Source organism: Taurulus bubalis (genome assembly GCF_910589615.1).
Source record: "Taurulus bubalis genome assembly, chromosome: 7".
In the NCBI taxonomy this organism is placed as follows: Eukaryota; Metazoa; Chordata; class Actinopteri; order Perciformes; family Cottidae; genus Taurulus; species Taurulus bubalis.
The window spans coordinates 24,406,026-24,423,732 of record NC_136595.1 but is presented as its reverse complement, the minus strand read 5'-3'; the positions used below and the strand labels follow the sequence as shown (position 1 = coordinate 24,423,732).

Here is a 17,707-nt window from a genome sequence, read left to right as displayed (position 1 = left end):
GGTTGTACTGGACCCTTTACCGCTTTTCTAGTCTTTCGACCACTCAAAGCGCTTTCACACTGCATGACATCATTCACCCGTTCACACACTGATGAGAGACGCTACCATGCAAGGTCCCACATCAGGATTATCAACCATTCATACACAGTAGGCGCAGCTGCGGGAGCAATTTAGGGTTAAGTGTCTTGCTCAAGGACACATCGACATGGGCTAGCGGAGCCGGGGATCAAATCGCCGATCCTCTGATTGAAGGACGACCCTGTTCACCACTGAGCCACAGTCGCAGTACTACAGTGAACCACCTCCAGGTAGTCTGGTAATTCCACAAATGCGGGTGTCCTCGATACAGATGAGGCAGTAAGTGGTTTGCCCATTTAGTTAAGCCACCGAGAGCCATACAAAGCGCTCGGAGTTAACACTATTTGACAACAGCGTACACTGCTGGGTTCCTACCTTATTGGGTTCATTAGGCTTTCAGTGCATGAACGGCACCTGAGTGGCCGAGGTCAATGATGTTTAATGTGTTCTAGTTTCCTCACCTTTTTCCACATCATCATACACTACACAGGCAGTACACAACCCTGGGTGTAATAGACATATTAGCCTGACATGGAAAACAGGGTCATTATTATTCATAGTGGCAGACCTTGAAAGCGCTGGGAGAGCTGGACACAACCAAAGACTGTTAATTCTGGACATTATGTAGCTAAAAACATGCATAACTCAGAGAATTAAATAAACAGTGTTAATTACTTTATATCACATGCCTCATCATCTTGTTGAGGATGATAATATATTTGAAACGAGACGATAAAGAATCACAGAAATAATGAGGTTTGCGAGGGTAGTAGCACAAGCTTGCTTAATCTTTCTCTCTGTTCCAATAACGCTTTAGTGGTGTGACTGTCCAGTGTTAATATTACTGATTAAAACAAGTAATAACAGCAAGGGGATTCTACTTTCATTAATTCAGAACCCTTCTTGGTCATCGTTACTAGCCTTGTCCCTGGGCTAGCGATAGCTATACCTCCTCAAGGAATATTTAAAATGTTCTCTGTTAACAGTTTTTTTTTCTTCTGTTTAATTAAACCACTTTAATGCAAATACAATGTATGGTTTCAACATTATCTTGTATGGTACCTGGTCACGACTGTGTTGGTTTCAGTAAAGCGTTAGCTTCTGCAAATGTATGCTAACAACAAGTGATAATTAGCGCTGCAACCATAAAGCTTCATGACCTGGAGACAGGTTGAATAGTTGTTGGGTTGTTGGGTTGTCTCCATCATTTAGTTAGAAAATACATAATAATTCTTAAGAACAACTCTTAGGAAGTTAGCGAGTGCACTAGCTTGTAGCGGCTAGCGATCCTAAGTTAGCTACATGAGGAAGCCTGACTATGAATAGTTTCCTCAAAATGTGAAGAAAAAGTATATATACAATTCTGTGAAATAAATACAGTTGTAATACATTGGGCAGCACATCATTTTGTTTGTTTAGTGCAACTAGCATAAAGCTAAGTTTATTCCAGCACGACGTTTTGTCCCACAAGTGTGACCTCAATTCAAAATGGCTGCCTTACTATCAGCCCAAACTGTCATTTTATTCACCTGTGACCTCCAGGGGAACCGTGTCCTGCTCGTCGCTGATGCCCACCACGACCTCACAGCGGTACAGACCAGAGTCGCTGGAGCGTAGCCCTGACAGAGCAAGACTGGCGTTGTAGCGGTTGCCATTGTAACCAGGCAGCGTCACGCGACCCTGGAAGGCCTTCTTCACCTGAGGGAAGAGTCAAACCGAGAGAGGGAGACAATTTGTTTTTTTTCTAAAGAAGCGTGTCACCAAATATTTCACAGTGGTGATCCATCGCATTCATTATTGTACCTTGACCACATTGTCTTTGGCCACCAGGACCGACTGTTCCTTCTGCTGGCCGTCGGAGCCTCTCTGGCCCCAAACCTTGGTCCACTTGATCCTGGGGGGCTCATGGGAGGCACCGGGACGGAGGGTGAAGAGGCAGGGGAGGAGAACGGTTTGGGACAGCTCCTCGCTAATGGTCTGATGGGTCACCTTCCGCATATTCACCACAGTGTTGGCGTTGGCTACGCCTGCCAGGAGGGGAGGAGAGGAGAACACAATCAATGCCATTTTTTAAATTAAGCCACAGGACGCTATTTCTCATTCCACTGAAAAGACGTCAGTTAATTGCTTCTTGTTGCGGAAAACACGCTTTCCTTTCAAGATTCCTTTGTTCCATCAGATCCTCCTGGTTCTGGAGTAAAGGAGAAAGCATGTCTCACTGTGGTTCTGTGATTATCTGTCATTGATCCAGCAAGCCATTACTGTGCAACCTGAACAGTGTGGGCCGTATAGTCCCAATGTTAATGAATGCACACAACAAATATATGTATTATTGGATTTCTCTTGGATTTATTTAAAAAAAACTAATAGTCATGAGTGCATCAGAAATATTTGTGAATCTTATCCTTTGTATATGCACATGTTGTTTATAAATAATGATAACTACCTTTGTGTGCATGGGGGAAAACATTTTTCCCGAGAGAACCATTGATATATAAATCACAAAATACATTTTCGAATCCTTTCTGTGTGCATAGTGGCAGGACTGGATTGTGGAGGCAAGATATCAAAAGTGCTTTCATGAGCCATACATCAAACCTGGATGTGCATTATGGGATCAATATCAGCCACCTCTTTGCAGCTTAAAGCGCCGCCGCCGCCGCCATATAGATACAAATGTTACTTTCATCAAAACAATTGATGACAGAGAGAAAGAGCATTATCATAAGAGATTCAGAGTGCGGCGCGTTTAGAAGATATCAGTCGTTTTGCTTTGCAATATTGCACTGCATTTTTCTTTGTTTGTCTTCTGCCCGACTCATTTTACACTGGGAGAGTCACCTCATGCATTACCATTATACTCTAATCTTGTGTCACCTTGCCGGAAAAGACAGAGGTGGCTCATTTACATCACAGAGGTAGATGTGAATTCCACTCTGACAAAACAGGAATGCAGGTTATCGTCCCTGAGCTCGACCTGCTTCTGTTTATCCAGTGTGCGAATGAGGTTTACCTGCAAAGTCTTAAACCCAATCAGATTATTTTTCGGCTCTCTTATCAGTCACTATTCCCTTTCTCCTCACTACCTCGAACGCTGGCAAAAACGTGTCACTGTGTCTAATCTAATTTGCTCCAAAGTACAGCGACAATGCACGCATGCATTCACAATCAGGCTCGCCGCGTTTAAGCCACGCTGGCAGCGCGGCTCGAGGCGTTCATGGTCCCCAGAGGATGAATCCCAACGACTTTGTTGATCCCCTGACTTCTCCGCGTGAGCAGCCGTGATGTCGACATTTGTGGTTTTGAGTGAAGCCACAGAAGACAAAGAGAAGAGAGAGAGAGAGAGAGAGATCAAAATGAAAGACCACAAAGAAGCCCTCCCCAGGTGGGCGGAACGGTTGAACGGCGGAGAAAATGAGCGTATTGATTCTTTTTCATTAGTGTCGGTTTCCACCGCACACTTTGTGTGTTCGTCCTGTTTGATTGGACGCACGTTAAAGCGCTACAGGGGCGGCCCCGCCTCTCTGTAATTAAATGGCAGATCGGTGCAACAATGTTTTTCCAGCGGTCACAAGCTCACCGCTGTGCGAGTCACTCAACCTCTCCATCCTTCTGCCTGCTCTGTCATTTTTCTCCCCATGTCCTGCCATTCACCTTCTCCTCCTACTCCCCCGCGGGACGACCTCCCGCCAGCTTTCGAGATGAGCACTCCAGTTCTTCACTTCTTCTTTTTTTCACCTGGCAATCTTATTTCGGGTTTTTATCTGTAGATAGAGGCCCATAGATCGAGATATGCTGTGTTTTTGTTTTTGTTTCAGAATTAGATTCCCCCTCCCCAGTCACGCTGAGGAAATTAACTTCAGGATTCAGATCAACTTTAATCAGTTGCTTCATCTTTGATTGTCAATTTTGCAGCGCCCAGAAAGTCCATGTGGGGGGAGAACAATGCGATTGTCTTGAAGCAAAAATTGCAGAGTAACCAATAGCAGTAGCTGGAGTCTCGCTGTGCGAAACATTCTGTAAGCACAAAGAAGTGCTGAGGAATGTGTCAGTAGCACCTGCACCTGTACATGCACCCGCCTCCCACCCACAGCTCTCACGGGCCACCGGTAGTCTGGCCTACTGACACCCGGTACCATCGATTAACAAAAAACTAAAAAGAATAATAATACAGCATGTCTCAGTGGCCGAAATGATCTGAATGATGGCACTTTAGCACACAAGAAAGTGGTGTGCAGGACAATATATTACTCCGTTTGAGGAGCTGAAATTGGAATATTTGGAAAATATATCCGCTATACGGAATTTGGAACCAGTTTATTTAAGTTATTATGCTGAATTGCTTGTGTGTGTTATTCGTATACGGACCAGCGAAATGCCTTGATCCTGAAATGTTCTTGACACCGTGAGCACACTTTGTGCTTTGTGTGTATAGAATGTTGGCTTTTTGTGTGTTAGGATAAGTTGCAAATAGAGGAGCGGCATGATTGCTTTTCATCTAGAGAGGTGCACGCGCCGGTCCTGCAATTTAGCCAAGAGTGTATGCATTGTATAAGTGTGTGTTTATGTGTGTGTGTGTGTGTGTGTGTGTGTGTGTGTGTGTACTTGAATGCTCGCACAAGTGAAAACATCTCATCTGTCATTTGCTATTCATGGAGCACCGTATGCACACCCTACACACATGCACGCGCGAGGACACACACACACACACACACGCACGCGCACACACACCCACACACACACACACACACATACACTTCTTTGAAGCCACCATTTTTCATTCCCTACTGGATGGTTAATGTGACTTTGAGCACACACAAATAGCAGACGCGTGGATTGCTGTCATTGCTCATTCCTGCAGCCATTAGGCTGTTGCCGTTGCTCAAGCTAAGAGGCTGAGAGCCTCTACCCTGATGGCTTAACGTCAGCTCTCCCCGTCACATTTTCTCCTCCCCGCAGACGCATGAACGCACATAAATACCCCACATCTCCCCTCTTCTCCCAGCGACGCCGCCTTCGACAAGCGCTGCTTGTCTGACTCCCTCACCGACTGATCTGTGTTGGTTCTGTGCTCTCGTTTGAGTCGTTTCGCACTCCAGAGGAGTTCAGAAGGTGGAGTGACCCGTGAAACGAAATGCATGGGGCGTTTCAAGGGCGGAGGGATAAGATGAGACGAGTCGGTGGAGGTGAGGAATAAACAAGTAACAGTGTGGGTCGCAAAACAATCATCTTCAGGGAATAGTTGCAACGATTTGTGAAGCAGGTTTAGTCAGGTGGAAAGTTAAGCGAGGAGATTGATATCACTTCCACATCTGTCCAATATATGTGAGGTTACATTCAGAAAGCATGGCTTTGTCTTCAGGGCGCATGTTTTCATTTATGGGGAAGATATTTTATTTATGGAAAGGAAAACACAAAATTCAGGTGCTCTTTTGTCACAATCTTTCCACCCGTCTCCAGTCATTATGCTAAGCGAAGCTAACTGGCTCCCCGCTGTAGCTTTTCATAGAGCACTGCAAGAAATGCACTTTTTGCACTTGTTTTTTTCGTAGTTTCATGTTGGAGGCCTGAAATGTGGTCTGTGGTTAACACAAGCTTTAGAGACTTTAATGTTTTTTTCTACGATATAAAATATGTCAGTACATTTTGAAGCTAGGACGTAAGTTTTGAGTACATCTGAGTTTATGTAATGCAAATCCAAAAGAAATATCCCATTGGCTTTTTGTGGTCGATGCTAACATCCAGACATACACCGTCCCTGCACCACTACAAATAAGCGTATCTCCCAAAATTCAAATTCAATACAACTTTATTAATTTGTTACGAGCCGCTTGTACACAGAGACACACATAGTAACATAAAAAAAAAACATACAAGCAAACTAATACCCAGAGGAGCTCAAATGTGGAATAAAGTCCGTAAATAAGGATGGTAAAAAGAAACCTATGAAGCATTTAAGGGTCGGATTGCAGCGGGGATGGATGATTTTGAATAGCGGTTAGTTTATCAAGCAGGTAAAACACAACAATGCTCTTACGGCTGCAGAGAGAATTCACTTAGCAGGAACATAACCCGAAGAAGCCAAAACGCTTGCTGCTTTACGGAGGATTTGTTGGTCGTGGAAAGAATGAGGGTCTCTGTTCTATCCTAGGGATCGCAGAGAGTCATTCCATCTTTTGCTGTTATGTAACTTATCATTTGTTTCCCACAGAGCAGATGCACGTTTTTCCAATTGTCTCACAGGACTCCAATTTACCGTTTGAACAAACAAAAGCAAATGCTTCAGCGACAGCTGGTTTAAATGCCAACGTTGTGATTTACGCACCGTTGTTGACCAAAGTGGCTTTTTTTTTTACAGTTTGTGGACCTCCACAAACTCCGCAACAGGAGTGCTTGTCGGGAAAATGGATTCACGGTTTGAATTTGTTTTACTTGATAGCAGCAGCAATGTTCTTTTCCCCCTCGCACTGACAGAAAACACAGAAGCTTCGGAAAAGATGAACAAGCACAATTGGCATAACGCAGTGTAGGATTGAGAGGGGACATACATGGAAAAATACAAATTTAAAAAGATGGAGGTATGTGTATCGGGCAAATTGGAGTGATGCGATGTGGAAAAGGAGTCAAGAGGCTGTGATGGGGGGAAAAAGCAGAGATGCACTTTTGTGATTCAGCGGGAGGTGGACTGACATCGTGTGACATTCGTTCTCCCACGAACACAAACTCACTCAGAGAACACATCTTTCACGGGAGGCTTTCAGTTCCCACTCCCTGCTGTCAGTCTCTTTGCTTTATCCCCCTCGAGGATGTGGCACTCATCATTGTTTACCACACACTCCGCATGCCCCTTCCCTTCAAACACACACACACACACACACACACACACACACACACACACACACACACACACACACACACACACACACACTCAGAGTTATGTGCGGTCCCAGAAGACAATCAAACTGCAATTTCTGAACCACCTTGCCGAGAGCTTGCTAGAAACAAAAACAGGCAAATGTATTCTTCGGCTAAGAGGCATCAATATTGTTTAATCTGCTTGCCAGTTCCTTGCTAGGTTCCACCTGGATAAGCACCATTTGGGTTCCATTAAGCTACTTATCTTGCCATTGGCGAGAGAGTTCCGCAAATGAAGCCAACCAAGCTTTACAATCAACACTCCCTTTTCCCACCCCCTTTTTATTCTTTTTCTGTCCACTTTATTTGGACAAATGTTTATCTTTGTTTCCCTGCCGGTGCTGCAATTTGCTGCTAAAACTAAATAAAATGAAATCAATTGCAGATCCGCTCTTGAAAAAAAAAGAAGCCTAAATTAAAGCGTGACGGAGACCAGGTGAAAATAACAAAAAGAAGAAGAAAAAAAACCAACATTGTTCTCGTCCTCTGTGGTAATGAATGCAAAGTAGCGAGGGGCCTCCGATGCCACCGCTGTATCAAATCTGCATTTAGATGGAAATGTTTTCACAAGCTTAACCCCGGAGAAGCTTTCTTTTGTTCGATATCTGTCTGTGTTTCATATTTGCTCTTTGTCACCCTTTTCTAAACAAGGCTGATAAAAAGGAAGACGAAATAATGGAGCTAGATGTCAACGCTAAAGCAAAAAAAAAAAACGTGTGCTAAGTAAAAACTCATCGGCGAGTCCGAGCCAGTGCGACGGGACTTTGTTAAATGTCACCGGGGCGGTCTTTCATTGACCTCATCCGGTGCCGGTGTCTGTCGGTATGAGTGTGAAGAAGGGCAGCGTGTCCGAGGCCCTCCTGGAAACTCCTCTTCCGACGTCTTTACAGTAACGGATTACAGCAACGATATTACTATTATAGGTAACGAAGAAAAGTAACGCATTACACTCAAAATATTGGTAACGACACTACTTTACTAGACCTCAGGAACGCGCTTTCCTGCGTTACCCAAGCCATTTTTACCAGTCCGAAAAGTTCTCTTTTAGTGGCGCGCGAGTCACACGACACTTCCTGCATGAACAGTAGCAACAAGCTGCTAGCTAGCGCTGCTGCTGCTACTGGCCGCGACCCCTCGGCACAAGTCGGGGGTCGAGCCTGGTCCCGCTACCTTCAGTGGTTTTCGGGGAGCTAGCGGAAGTTAACGGAGAGCTAACGGAAGTTAGGGGGGAAGTGACGGAGCGCTAGCAGGAGCCCCAGCCGGCTACAGCGGGGAGCTAACGGGGACTCTGACCGAAGGTAGTAGCGGCTCGTAACCCGACGTTTACGGTAGATTGTTCATGCAGGAAGTGTCGTGTGACTCGCGCGATTATTATTATTGGAAATTATATTAATTAACAATAATAAATTATTATTGAAAATTGACAAATGGAATGTAAAGTAACTAGTAGTGAAGTTACTTTTCAAATGCAGTAACTAGTAAAGTAATGTAGTTCCAATTTTCAGAAGTAACTAGTAGCGTGTAACTATTTACTTTTTTTCTGAGTAACTACCCCAACACTGGCTGGCACACAGACACAGGTTGGACAGTGATGGCATTTTCACTGTAATAGAACACAATTGCGAACACCATTTTCCCCTCCCTCTCTTCCTCATTCTTTCTCCCTCTCTTTTTTCTTTTTCTTTTCCGAGGAGCCTGCAATGGGTTTTTCCGATGATAAAAGCCCCTTTTCTCTCTGACTTGCCCACATCAGACCCGTCAGCCTGCCAGTCAAGCGCTACCGGGGACTGATGGAGTGCATCCTCTGCTGTCGCCGCCGCTCCACTCCCGCTGCCTGCGTGTCAGCTGATTATATGTGTGTGTGTGTGTGTGTGTTCGTGCAGAAGTGTGTGTAGGTCATAAATCATGAAGGATGAGCTGTCTGACAGAGGCTTGCCGCTATTAGTTGATCACTGTGTTATGAAATGACAGCTGATACAACACAAACAACTGGACTGCGGCGGGCTCGGGTCCAAGTGCTTTTGTTGTTCTCTTGGTTTTAATCTGGAACAAGATGGATGTTCTTTAATGCACACAGGAGAACGTGGACTCAATGGTAATGCTCTTACAGGTCGATAATTGTTTTAGAACTTCCAAGAACGTTTCCTGGAAAGAACGATGCAAGTGAGTGGAGAGAAAACCGGGGCAAAGTTCGTTACTGTCTCCATTTTAGTTACTATTACCATCCACTTACGCAGTGCTTCATACTCCTCCTGCACTTTAGTAAAAGTAGTTAGTACACCAGTAAACAAATACTCTGTCAGACAGTAAAAAGGTCTGTATTTACACATTTTACCGAGCTTTATTCAGCATGGTGATGGCCGAGCCGCCGGCTAGCAGCTAACGGAGCTAAATCTTCTGTATGCTTGCACAATGGAATGGAAGAATTGACAAACAAAACTGACTTTGACGAACAATGCAGTGCTGACAGAACCGTGTTTTAACGCCGGGGAACCGGAGAACCAGCCAGTGGGGCCCATGCACTGGGACTCACGTGCAACCTGAGCTACCAAGACAAGCTAAGCTTGACTTAACTCACAGAGGGAGAACGTGACTGCCTCCACCGCTTAGGCAGCCATTACTCCACTATATCTAGTCGTTTGCTGCTATATTAATGTACAGAGAGCCTTTAGAGTATTGAAAGTAAAAGTACTCATTCTGCTGAATCACCCCCTTCAGAGTTATATTACGATATTACCAGCTACACCACTGACGCTGCTGCTGTTTTTCACCTTATGAGTCATCGTGGCAAAATGTGGTCCTGGAGACAACTACTGTATCGGGAACGAGCACAGAAGTGGTTTCAAGTACTTTGCACACGATTTGGCATCGCGCCAGGTGTGATCCCATCGCAAGAGGGGTCTCCAGTTGGATTATTATTATTGCTTCGTTAACACATAAGAAGCTTTTTAATGTTGCAGCTGGTAGAGGTGGAGCCAGTTTTAACTACTTAATATACTGCTGGGTAATGTATCTATATAATTCTTTATAATATATAAAGATCAAATATGTAAAATCTGAGTCTGCAAAGGAACTCGTAACTCAGACAAATGAACCAAGTAAAATAAAAAGTGTACATAGTAAAATGAAAATGATAGTACTAAAATAAAAAGTACAATATTTCCCACTAAAATGTGGTAGTTGAAGTATAAAGAGGTCCCTCAAAATTGTACTTACTGATGTAAAGATATCAGCTTCTTTCTAGGAAATAATATGAAACCACGAGTGATTATGTCTCCAATCCAAAAAACAAGATTTGCCTTCACACTACTGTACATGTAAATGTAGATGTATAAGAAAGAAGATCTCATTCTATCAGCTAAAGGGAACATTACAAACAAAAGACGGTTCCTGTTGAGAAAAAAAAACAGAACAAACTTTTTGGGTCGAGTGGGAAGAAGTTAAATCATTTTTGCCATCTGATATGAATAAAACATTTCAAGGAAAAGCAGCAGCGAGTGTGGGTTTGTTTGTGTGTGAGCGGACGCTCTGACAAAACTGCTCCGCCGTCTTTATTGTTCTGTTGCGGTGAAATGCAACCTTCTAACAAGAATGATGACGCACAGAGATACAGAAAGGAGGAAACAAGAGACGTGGAAAACATAACATGACGGAAGTGGCGGCGGCTCTTTAAAAAGCTGATACGTTATCGCTCGGGAAGATGGGAAGGATGCTGAGGCTGGCCCGACCGAGCCCCAAGAAACGATAACCATGGCAACAGAGGCACCACATATGGATAGAAAGAAGAAAAAAAAAAAGGAGGAGGTAGCTTCTGATCAGGACAGAAAACACACACACACAAATACACACACAGACATTTAATATGTGCTTTGGTGGCCTTCAAAAGAGCAGATCTGAGGTTATGTACTAATGCATGATGTAATGAGGAGGCACTGGTTGTCTCCTTGGTTTTTGTGTGTGTGTGTGTGTGTGTGTGTGTGTGTGTGTTTGTGTGTGTGTGTGTGTGTGTGTGTGTGCACAGCAGGTCTGGCAGGCGGACATCACGCAGGGTTTGGAAATGATGTCTCCATGCTGACATTGTCCCTGAAACATTCCTCCCAACTCTCTCCGGCTCCTTCCTTTTTCTATTGTGCTTTATTTCTCCTCTCCATACATTCCTCCTCGCTTTTCTCCTGGGTCTCTCCCTCAGGCTTCCCTTTGCCTAAATTGTATCACGCTATTAGCCTTTGAAAACGGTGATGAAATGTCAAACATAATGGACCTGCCCACCCACACCTGCAGAATTAAGCTTTCAAGCAGATGTCCATTCTTTATTTATTAATTTTTCTTAGGTTTTTATATCATTCCTGAGCTTCCCAGCGGTGTTCCCTTACGTATTCAAATCCAAGGTCTTGGTCAAAGTATGTTTATTTGTAGTCAAAATGTTATTTTTCTTATCCCTTCCATCAGAGTTTTCCCATAGATGATGACATATATAATGGAGTCTTATCTTTGAAGAGAACGATACAACGGCAAGAAAAAGTGATATAAAAAAAAAAATATATAGCCTACACTTAAACTGATTTTTCTAGGTGCTTAAAATACGTTTCCCCCCTCCCTCTCGCCATCAGCTCTTTTATGAAGCTGTTATTTCACTCTCTTCAAACCCACCAGACTCCATTATCAAAACACATTTTCATTTTAGCTTACTTTAATGCTGAGGCAGCGTTTTTCCTACTTTTTTTCTGGAAAAAACCCCAGATGGAGTTGACCTATAAGCTAACGTTGATGTGACACTGTGAAGGACCGTGAATGTGGCTATAATGATAATAATGAAAACGTTCTAGATCGTGCTAATGTAACCTATGATAAATGCTTGATTGACGTAAAAATAATCAAGGCCGGGTCCAGGTGTTGTACGATAAGTCCAATATGTAAAGGTTATCGAGTTCATGTCGGTGTAGCGTATACGGAAATCGTCCGTAACGTAATTATTGTGACAGGCCAACACTGTGACCATCCCTTTGTGACCCAGACTGCCTCCTCTAGTCTGCTCATCCCTTCTCTGTGACAAATAGTAACCATCTCCCTGCAGCGTCCTCCCCGTCTGAGCGGACTCCTACCGGGCCGTGTCAGGCGTCACAGGAACTCCCCGCAGGCTGCTGCCGTGACTCGTTCTGCGCCCTCTGAAGCATAATGATGCATTTATCTCGCGTGGCACGCAGCCAACATTTTCAAACTCACAAACACACGTAGGCAAGTGCAGACAAAAGTGGAGGCATGCTCACGCTATCATCAACACACACACATGGGCAAAAAGCTCACCCCTAATCTGTCCTCCCCCCCTCCACGTCCCACCTCTCTTCCCAATCTCTGGGCTGTCAAGCAAAGTGTCACGGGGTGAGCTTCAGTGCCAGCCCTCCCAGTAGTCCTCTACCTCCCATTGACTGTTTCCAGAGTCACTCAGCCGAAAAAACAAACACACAAATGCAGGAATGGAGGGCAGAAAAACACAGGAGACAGGAATGCCCTCAAAAACTAAACTCCTCCAAAGCAGAGTGTGTTATCAGGCTCCTCAGAGATGCTCTGAGTGTTGTGTGTGTGTGTGTGTGTGTGTGTGAGCTGCAAGTTGGCTGCATAAACTACCTGGCAGATGTAACCTGAGGGTTTCCGCGCAAACATATACGCACACAGAGAGAAAGACAGAGGAGTTGGCTTCATTTTCATCATCTCTCAGCTGGCGAATCTGAGCCCCGAGTCACAGAAAGGCCCCGGTGCCAGGTGCCTTGACTTTTTTTTTTTTTTTTTTTTTCGGTACCGCCACAGAAGGCAGAAAGCATACATTACAGAGAGGAGCAGGCGGTCAGGGAGGTCACTGAGGGGATGTGAGGTCTGGACGTACACACAAACACATGCATATACCAAGCTTCATGCTTCCCTCTCTCTGCATATTCCCCCCTCTCAGCTAAGTCGAGGGTTTTAAAAAATGCAGTAAAATTATCATCCAAACAGATGCAAAACGTCAAGTTGCTCTGCAGAGTTTGTAAGGCCTGCTGACACGTAATGAGAGGATTAAGATCCTAAACTTCCAGCTTTTCAAAGGAATCGAAGCAAATGTTAATGAGCTCTGCAAACGTACACTAGAACTAAATATCTCGGAGATTTAACAAAATATCAAAATTATGTTTCCTTCTCTTGAAACGGGCTGAGAGGATTAATGTGAGCTTTTTGACGTCTCAGATTCTGTTTTTCTTCTTTGCATCTCATCTTTTCGCCCCGTCTTGGGAGTGCTGTTTTTGGTAATTATGAGCAGATGAAACGGGAGGAATAAGTGGGCTAGTCGCTGAGCTGCGAATGTCCGCCGAGGGCTCAGGATGCGGAGACACGCGAGGAAAGGAATGGACGGACGGAGAAGATGTCGAATCGGCGGAGGAGAGCTAACAAGTCGTTCTCTCGCCACCACTGAACCCACCACACATCTGGACCACTCATTCGTGGGATTACTTTTGCTAACCTGGCTGTTGCTCACTCACGAATGCTCATTTGTGTCCACCTATTGTTGACCAGCGCGAGCTATAATTCTGCCACTGAACAAACGGGCGTGAGGAAAGTTTACAGAAGGGGGATATTCACAGCTGTATACTTTACTTAAAGCTGGGGGGAGGCAGGTTCATTTTTGGAGTCATAAAATCCATAATAACCTTTCAACATGCGGTGCGAGCACTCGTCATTCATTTCAAACCTCATTAACATCACGGTGATTGGGGTCCAGGTGCCGTTATATGGCAGCAATTCCATGAGAACTACTGTCCTGTTTCCTTTGCAGACCGATGGGCCTGGAAAGCATTTTGAGAGGAGAGCCAACAGGAAAGAGCTGTCCCTAAAATGACCTGTGATTGGACAAAGTATCACATCTCAAGCTGGGCTTTCTAAAGCCTGAAGACAGAGTCAATAGCCCACCACGTTCTTTATACTTCAAGTGCTGGATTTCTTTTTACAAAATACTATTTGAATGGTTCCATTTAAAAGTTCTTGGCTGAGAGTTAAAAGAAAAGTGTTTGTGTGCTATGTGGCCTTGGAGGTGATGTGGGTTTTTGTTTATCTTTGATTGGGAAGACATGCTGTATTATCTGTACCACACATCACTCCGGCTCTCATCCAGTCCCCCTGCTTCCCTGCATGCTCTACTACCAGGTTTTCAAGCAGATGTATTCATCTCACTTTAATTGCACCGGGGACGTCATTTATCACGTTCTGTACATTGAAGTTGGGATGTGACAGGAGGTGGATCCAAACAAACTACGGAGGGTACTCTGAAGGGGAGCAACGCTCGCATTTGCAGGTTGGTTGCACAAGTAGTCGATCAAATATATAATGTATTTTTTATTTTCACTATTAATGATAACTATGAATCATGTGGCAGATTGACTGCACACAGAATCTGATCTATCAGAGGTAATAGGACCATGAAGTATTCATAGGCTCCATTTCAACCGGTAAAAATGTATATGTAGCATACTAATGTGCTGAAGACGGGCTACTAAATGAGCGATTAAGTATGATTTTACCAGGCGTCCGCCCCTGGTTCTAAAAAGTGAAACCGATGCGGAAGTGCCTTAAACTGTATCTCTAATGGCCAGCAGGGGGCGACTCCTCTGGCTGCAAAAAGAAGGGGGTGTGCGAGAGTTTACGCTTGTTCTGCCGTTGCTCTTCTTCTACACTTTTAAAACTAAAAGAAGATGAGGAAGGCTTTTACAACAAAGTCAGAGATTTTTGTCCAGAAGGATAGACGACAAGACTTCATTTACAGTTATAAGTAAAGGTCCATGCATGCACTGCAGTAGGCTTTATGATTATTTGTATTGAATGAGTATGAATTGTGGAATTGCAATGGTAATTTAAAAGAGGAAATCAAATATCGGTGGAATCAAATATGTACCTCATCTATGTAAAGAATGCCAATATGAAATATGAACAACTACTACTCTATTGGATTCATATATTTGTAAATCTCTGAAAGAGTCGGTGCCTCAGCAGCCTCCAACCTCACTGGTCTGTGGATTTTAACAAGCAGACTGTTCACACTGAAGTATGCTCAAGAGGTCGCTTGCACCGGGTCGGTTTCAGGGCCACTTTCCGAAGAGGTCAAAAATCTAAAACGATTGCAGCGATTTTCCAAACTACATATTGGGAATCAAAAAAACACTCACTGTACTTTCTCACCAGAAAACAATGTTTTAACTTAATAAAATGACACATTAAACCGTCATCATTGCTCAAAATCTCACAAGACGGTAACATGACTTTACCGAGATGCAATGCATTGTGGGGCGGTTGAGCATGTGCAGTACGCTCATGTTTCATACTCAGAAATTCTTGTTAAATTTGACGCCAAACGTAGTAGGAATACTTTGCTGGTGTGGGATCTCGACCGCAGCCAGAAGTCGGTCTGTGCACACGCTTATGTGGAGTTGTGTTCCACGAGCACGGTGGGTCGGGTGTCGGGGACGGCCTACAGTTTAATGAGGACTCACCACAGCAGTGAAGCAGAAGGAGGGCCAGCAGGGGCTGCAGTCCACACACAGGCAGTACGGCCTGCATCCTGCTGCACCTGGAGACAGAGGAGGAGAGAGAGAGAGAGAGAGAGAGAGAGAGAGAGAGAGAGAGAGGGGCAATGTGAGTGCACAGAGGAACAAACCGAAAGCAACACATTGCCGTTGTGAGGCTCGTCGGATACACACTGCATGCTCGGATGAGTCACCGGTTGCAATTTCCTTTTCATAGGATCGTTTCTTTTTTTTCTTCTTTTTTCGCACAGCCGGAGCATAGAGGGCAGTCAATTCATTCTTCATTCTAATTTAGTGTTTTTATAATGTGGGAGTGATGAAGTCTTCTGGAGTACTTTGAGACCAGCTGTGATTAAAGGCTTTTAATGGCTACACAAATAAACTTGACTTAATGTGTTTCATCTTTTTTCAAGTATGAAAAATACATAATCTTTACACTTCACTAAAGTACTTCCCCTAATGATGTACATATATATATATATATATATATATATATATATATATAAAAGGGCCTCATTCTTTTATTGTCTTTCCTGTTTCCTGTTTCTATTCAGTGTCACAATCCCAGCATGCACTGGGGAGAAGGCAGAGGAATACAAAAACAGTCTGGCTGTGGTAGGCTGGCAAACTTTCCCTGGGTGTTTTATAAACGCAGATGCTCAGTTTATACCTATGCTCTCAAAAACCACCTGGCATGTCTTTGGACCAAAATCCACACCAACATGGAAGTCAGCGGTGCGAAACACTGAAGCATCGACGTCTAAGTTATCCAGGTGATGAAAGAGTTTAAATGGTCTTGACTAAACATGTCGTTGCTGTAAAGGTTGGATTTTGGATAAGTTTGAGACCACATCTCTGGAAAATACAGTTTACCATGTAAATAAAAGCCTGTGTGTTGATGTTGTGTGAGATTAGCAGAGTATACCAACTCAGCTGTGTGCAGAATAACAGGAGATTGCTTTTGGGGGGGGGCAAAGAAACACGACACAACAGGGAAAGATACTGATGCATTTCAACAATAGAAAACAGCAAATATGCCAATAACAGCTCCAGAGCCAAATCTGACATGATGGACCTCTGTGTTCCCCTGTTGCACACGGCACGCTGAAAACTCTGCCGAGCAGACGGAGAACAAAGCGCCGTCGATGCTGTCACTATAAATGTAGAAAATTTCTATTTGAGAGCTTCGGGTTTAGGGAGCAGGTTGACGTGTATGGTATGTCTGCATAGGTTTATGAGGACAGATCTGGGTTTCTTTGGGAAGTAGCTGGGGAATTGTGTACAAGTCACACACACATGCACACACACGTGCACGGTTTTCCCTTTGATTCTTCAAGGGAAGTGAGTTCATTTTTATCTGCGTCTGGCTGCAGCCGAGAGCAAGCAAATAGACGATAAGATATATATCTTCACTCACATAAAATCTGTGCGTTTATTTTTCAATATTTTTGACTCTCGGCTAAAATGTCTGCGTCAGGAGACAGAGACCAAATGGTCCCTGCCGTGGGGCCTGAGAAACCCTGCGTGTGTAAATAATGAATGCGGCGTCTCCGGGGAGTCGTGGCGGGACGAGCGGGTGCCTGAGGGCAGGAGGACGACCGGGGATCAGAGGAGACGCTGGACAGAGAGCCAGTGTCGGTTACAGTCGCTCTGACTCAAATCTCTAAGGTACGGCCAAGGACAAAAACACTGACCTCGTAGCAAATACCTCTTCATTTAAGTCTCTGGGTGTTTTGTGTGTAGTTTCACATTGTTTGTGACAAGTTTCACGAATCATTTACCGTAAAAGTTGGGTTATACGCCGCTACAACCTTCAGTCACTGTCCCCATTTGCACCCCGCTGTAGCCAGCTGGCGCTCATGCTAGTTCTGCGCAAACTTCCGCTAACTCTCCGCTAACTTCCGCTACCTCCCCGACAACCACTAAAGGTAGGAACCAGCCCCGGCTTTACACCCGACTTGGGCAGAGGGGACTCGGACAGTAGCAGCAGCAGCGGGGAGCTAGCAGCAGGAGCGGGGAGCTAGTAGCAGCACTAGCTAGCGCTGCTCCTAGCTTGCTACAGCGGGACACTGACCGGAGGTAGTAGCGGCGTATAACCCAACTTTTAGTCTTTTTAATGCATGAATATGACATATAGAAGTTTTGATTTGATGCTGTGCTTTCCTACT

At 44.4% G+C, this 17,707-nt stretch overlaps 1 protein-coding gene across 1 annotated transcript in view; it reads right to left on the bottom strand.

The window, feature by feature from the left end:
• The window catches only part of ncanb (neurocan b), a gene marked incomplete at its 3' end in the record, with an annotated part of 105,001 nt that extends 89,425 nt beyond the window's left edge, over nt 1–15,576 (bottom strand). The window contains exons 1-3 of the mRNA XM_079220826.1: nt 15,510–15,576; nt 1,882–2,105; nt 1,608–1,776 (exon numbers count right to left, since the gene is read on the bottom strand). Of these exons, the coding sequence (XP_079076952.1) occupies nt 1,608–1,776; nt 1,882–2,105; nt 15,510–15,573 (457 nt within the window). The 5' untranslated portion in view covers nt 15,574–15,576. The remainder of the gene's footprint in view (nt 1–1,607; nt 1,777–1,881; nt 2,106–15,509) is intronic.
• Nucleotides 15,577–17,707: the final 2,131 nt, after the last annotated feature.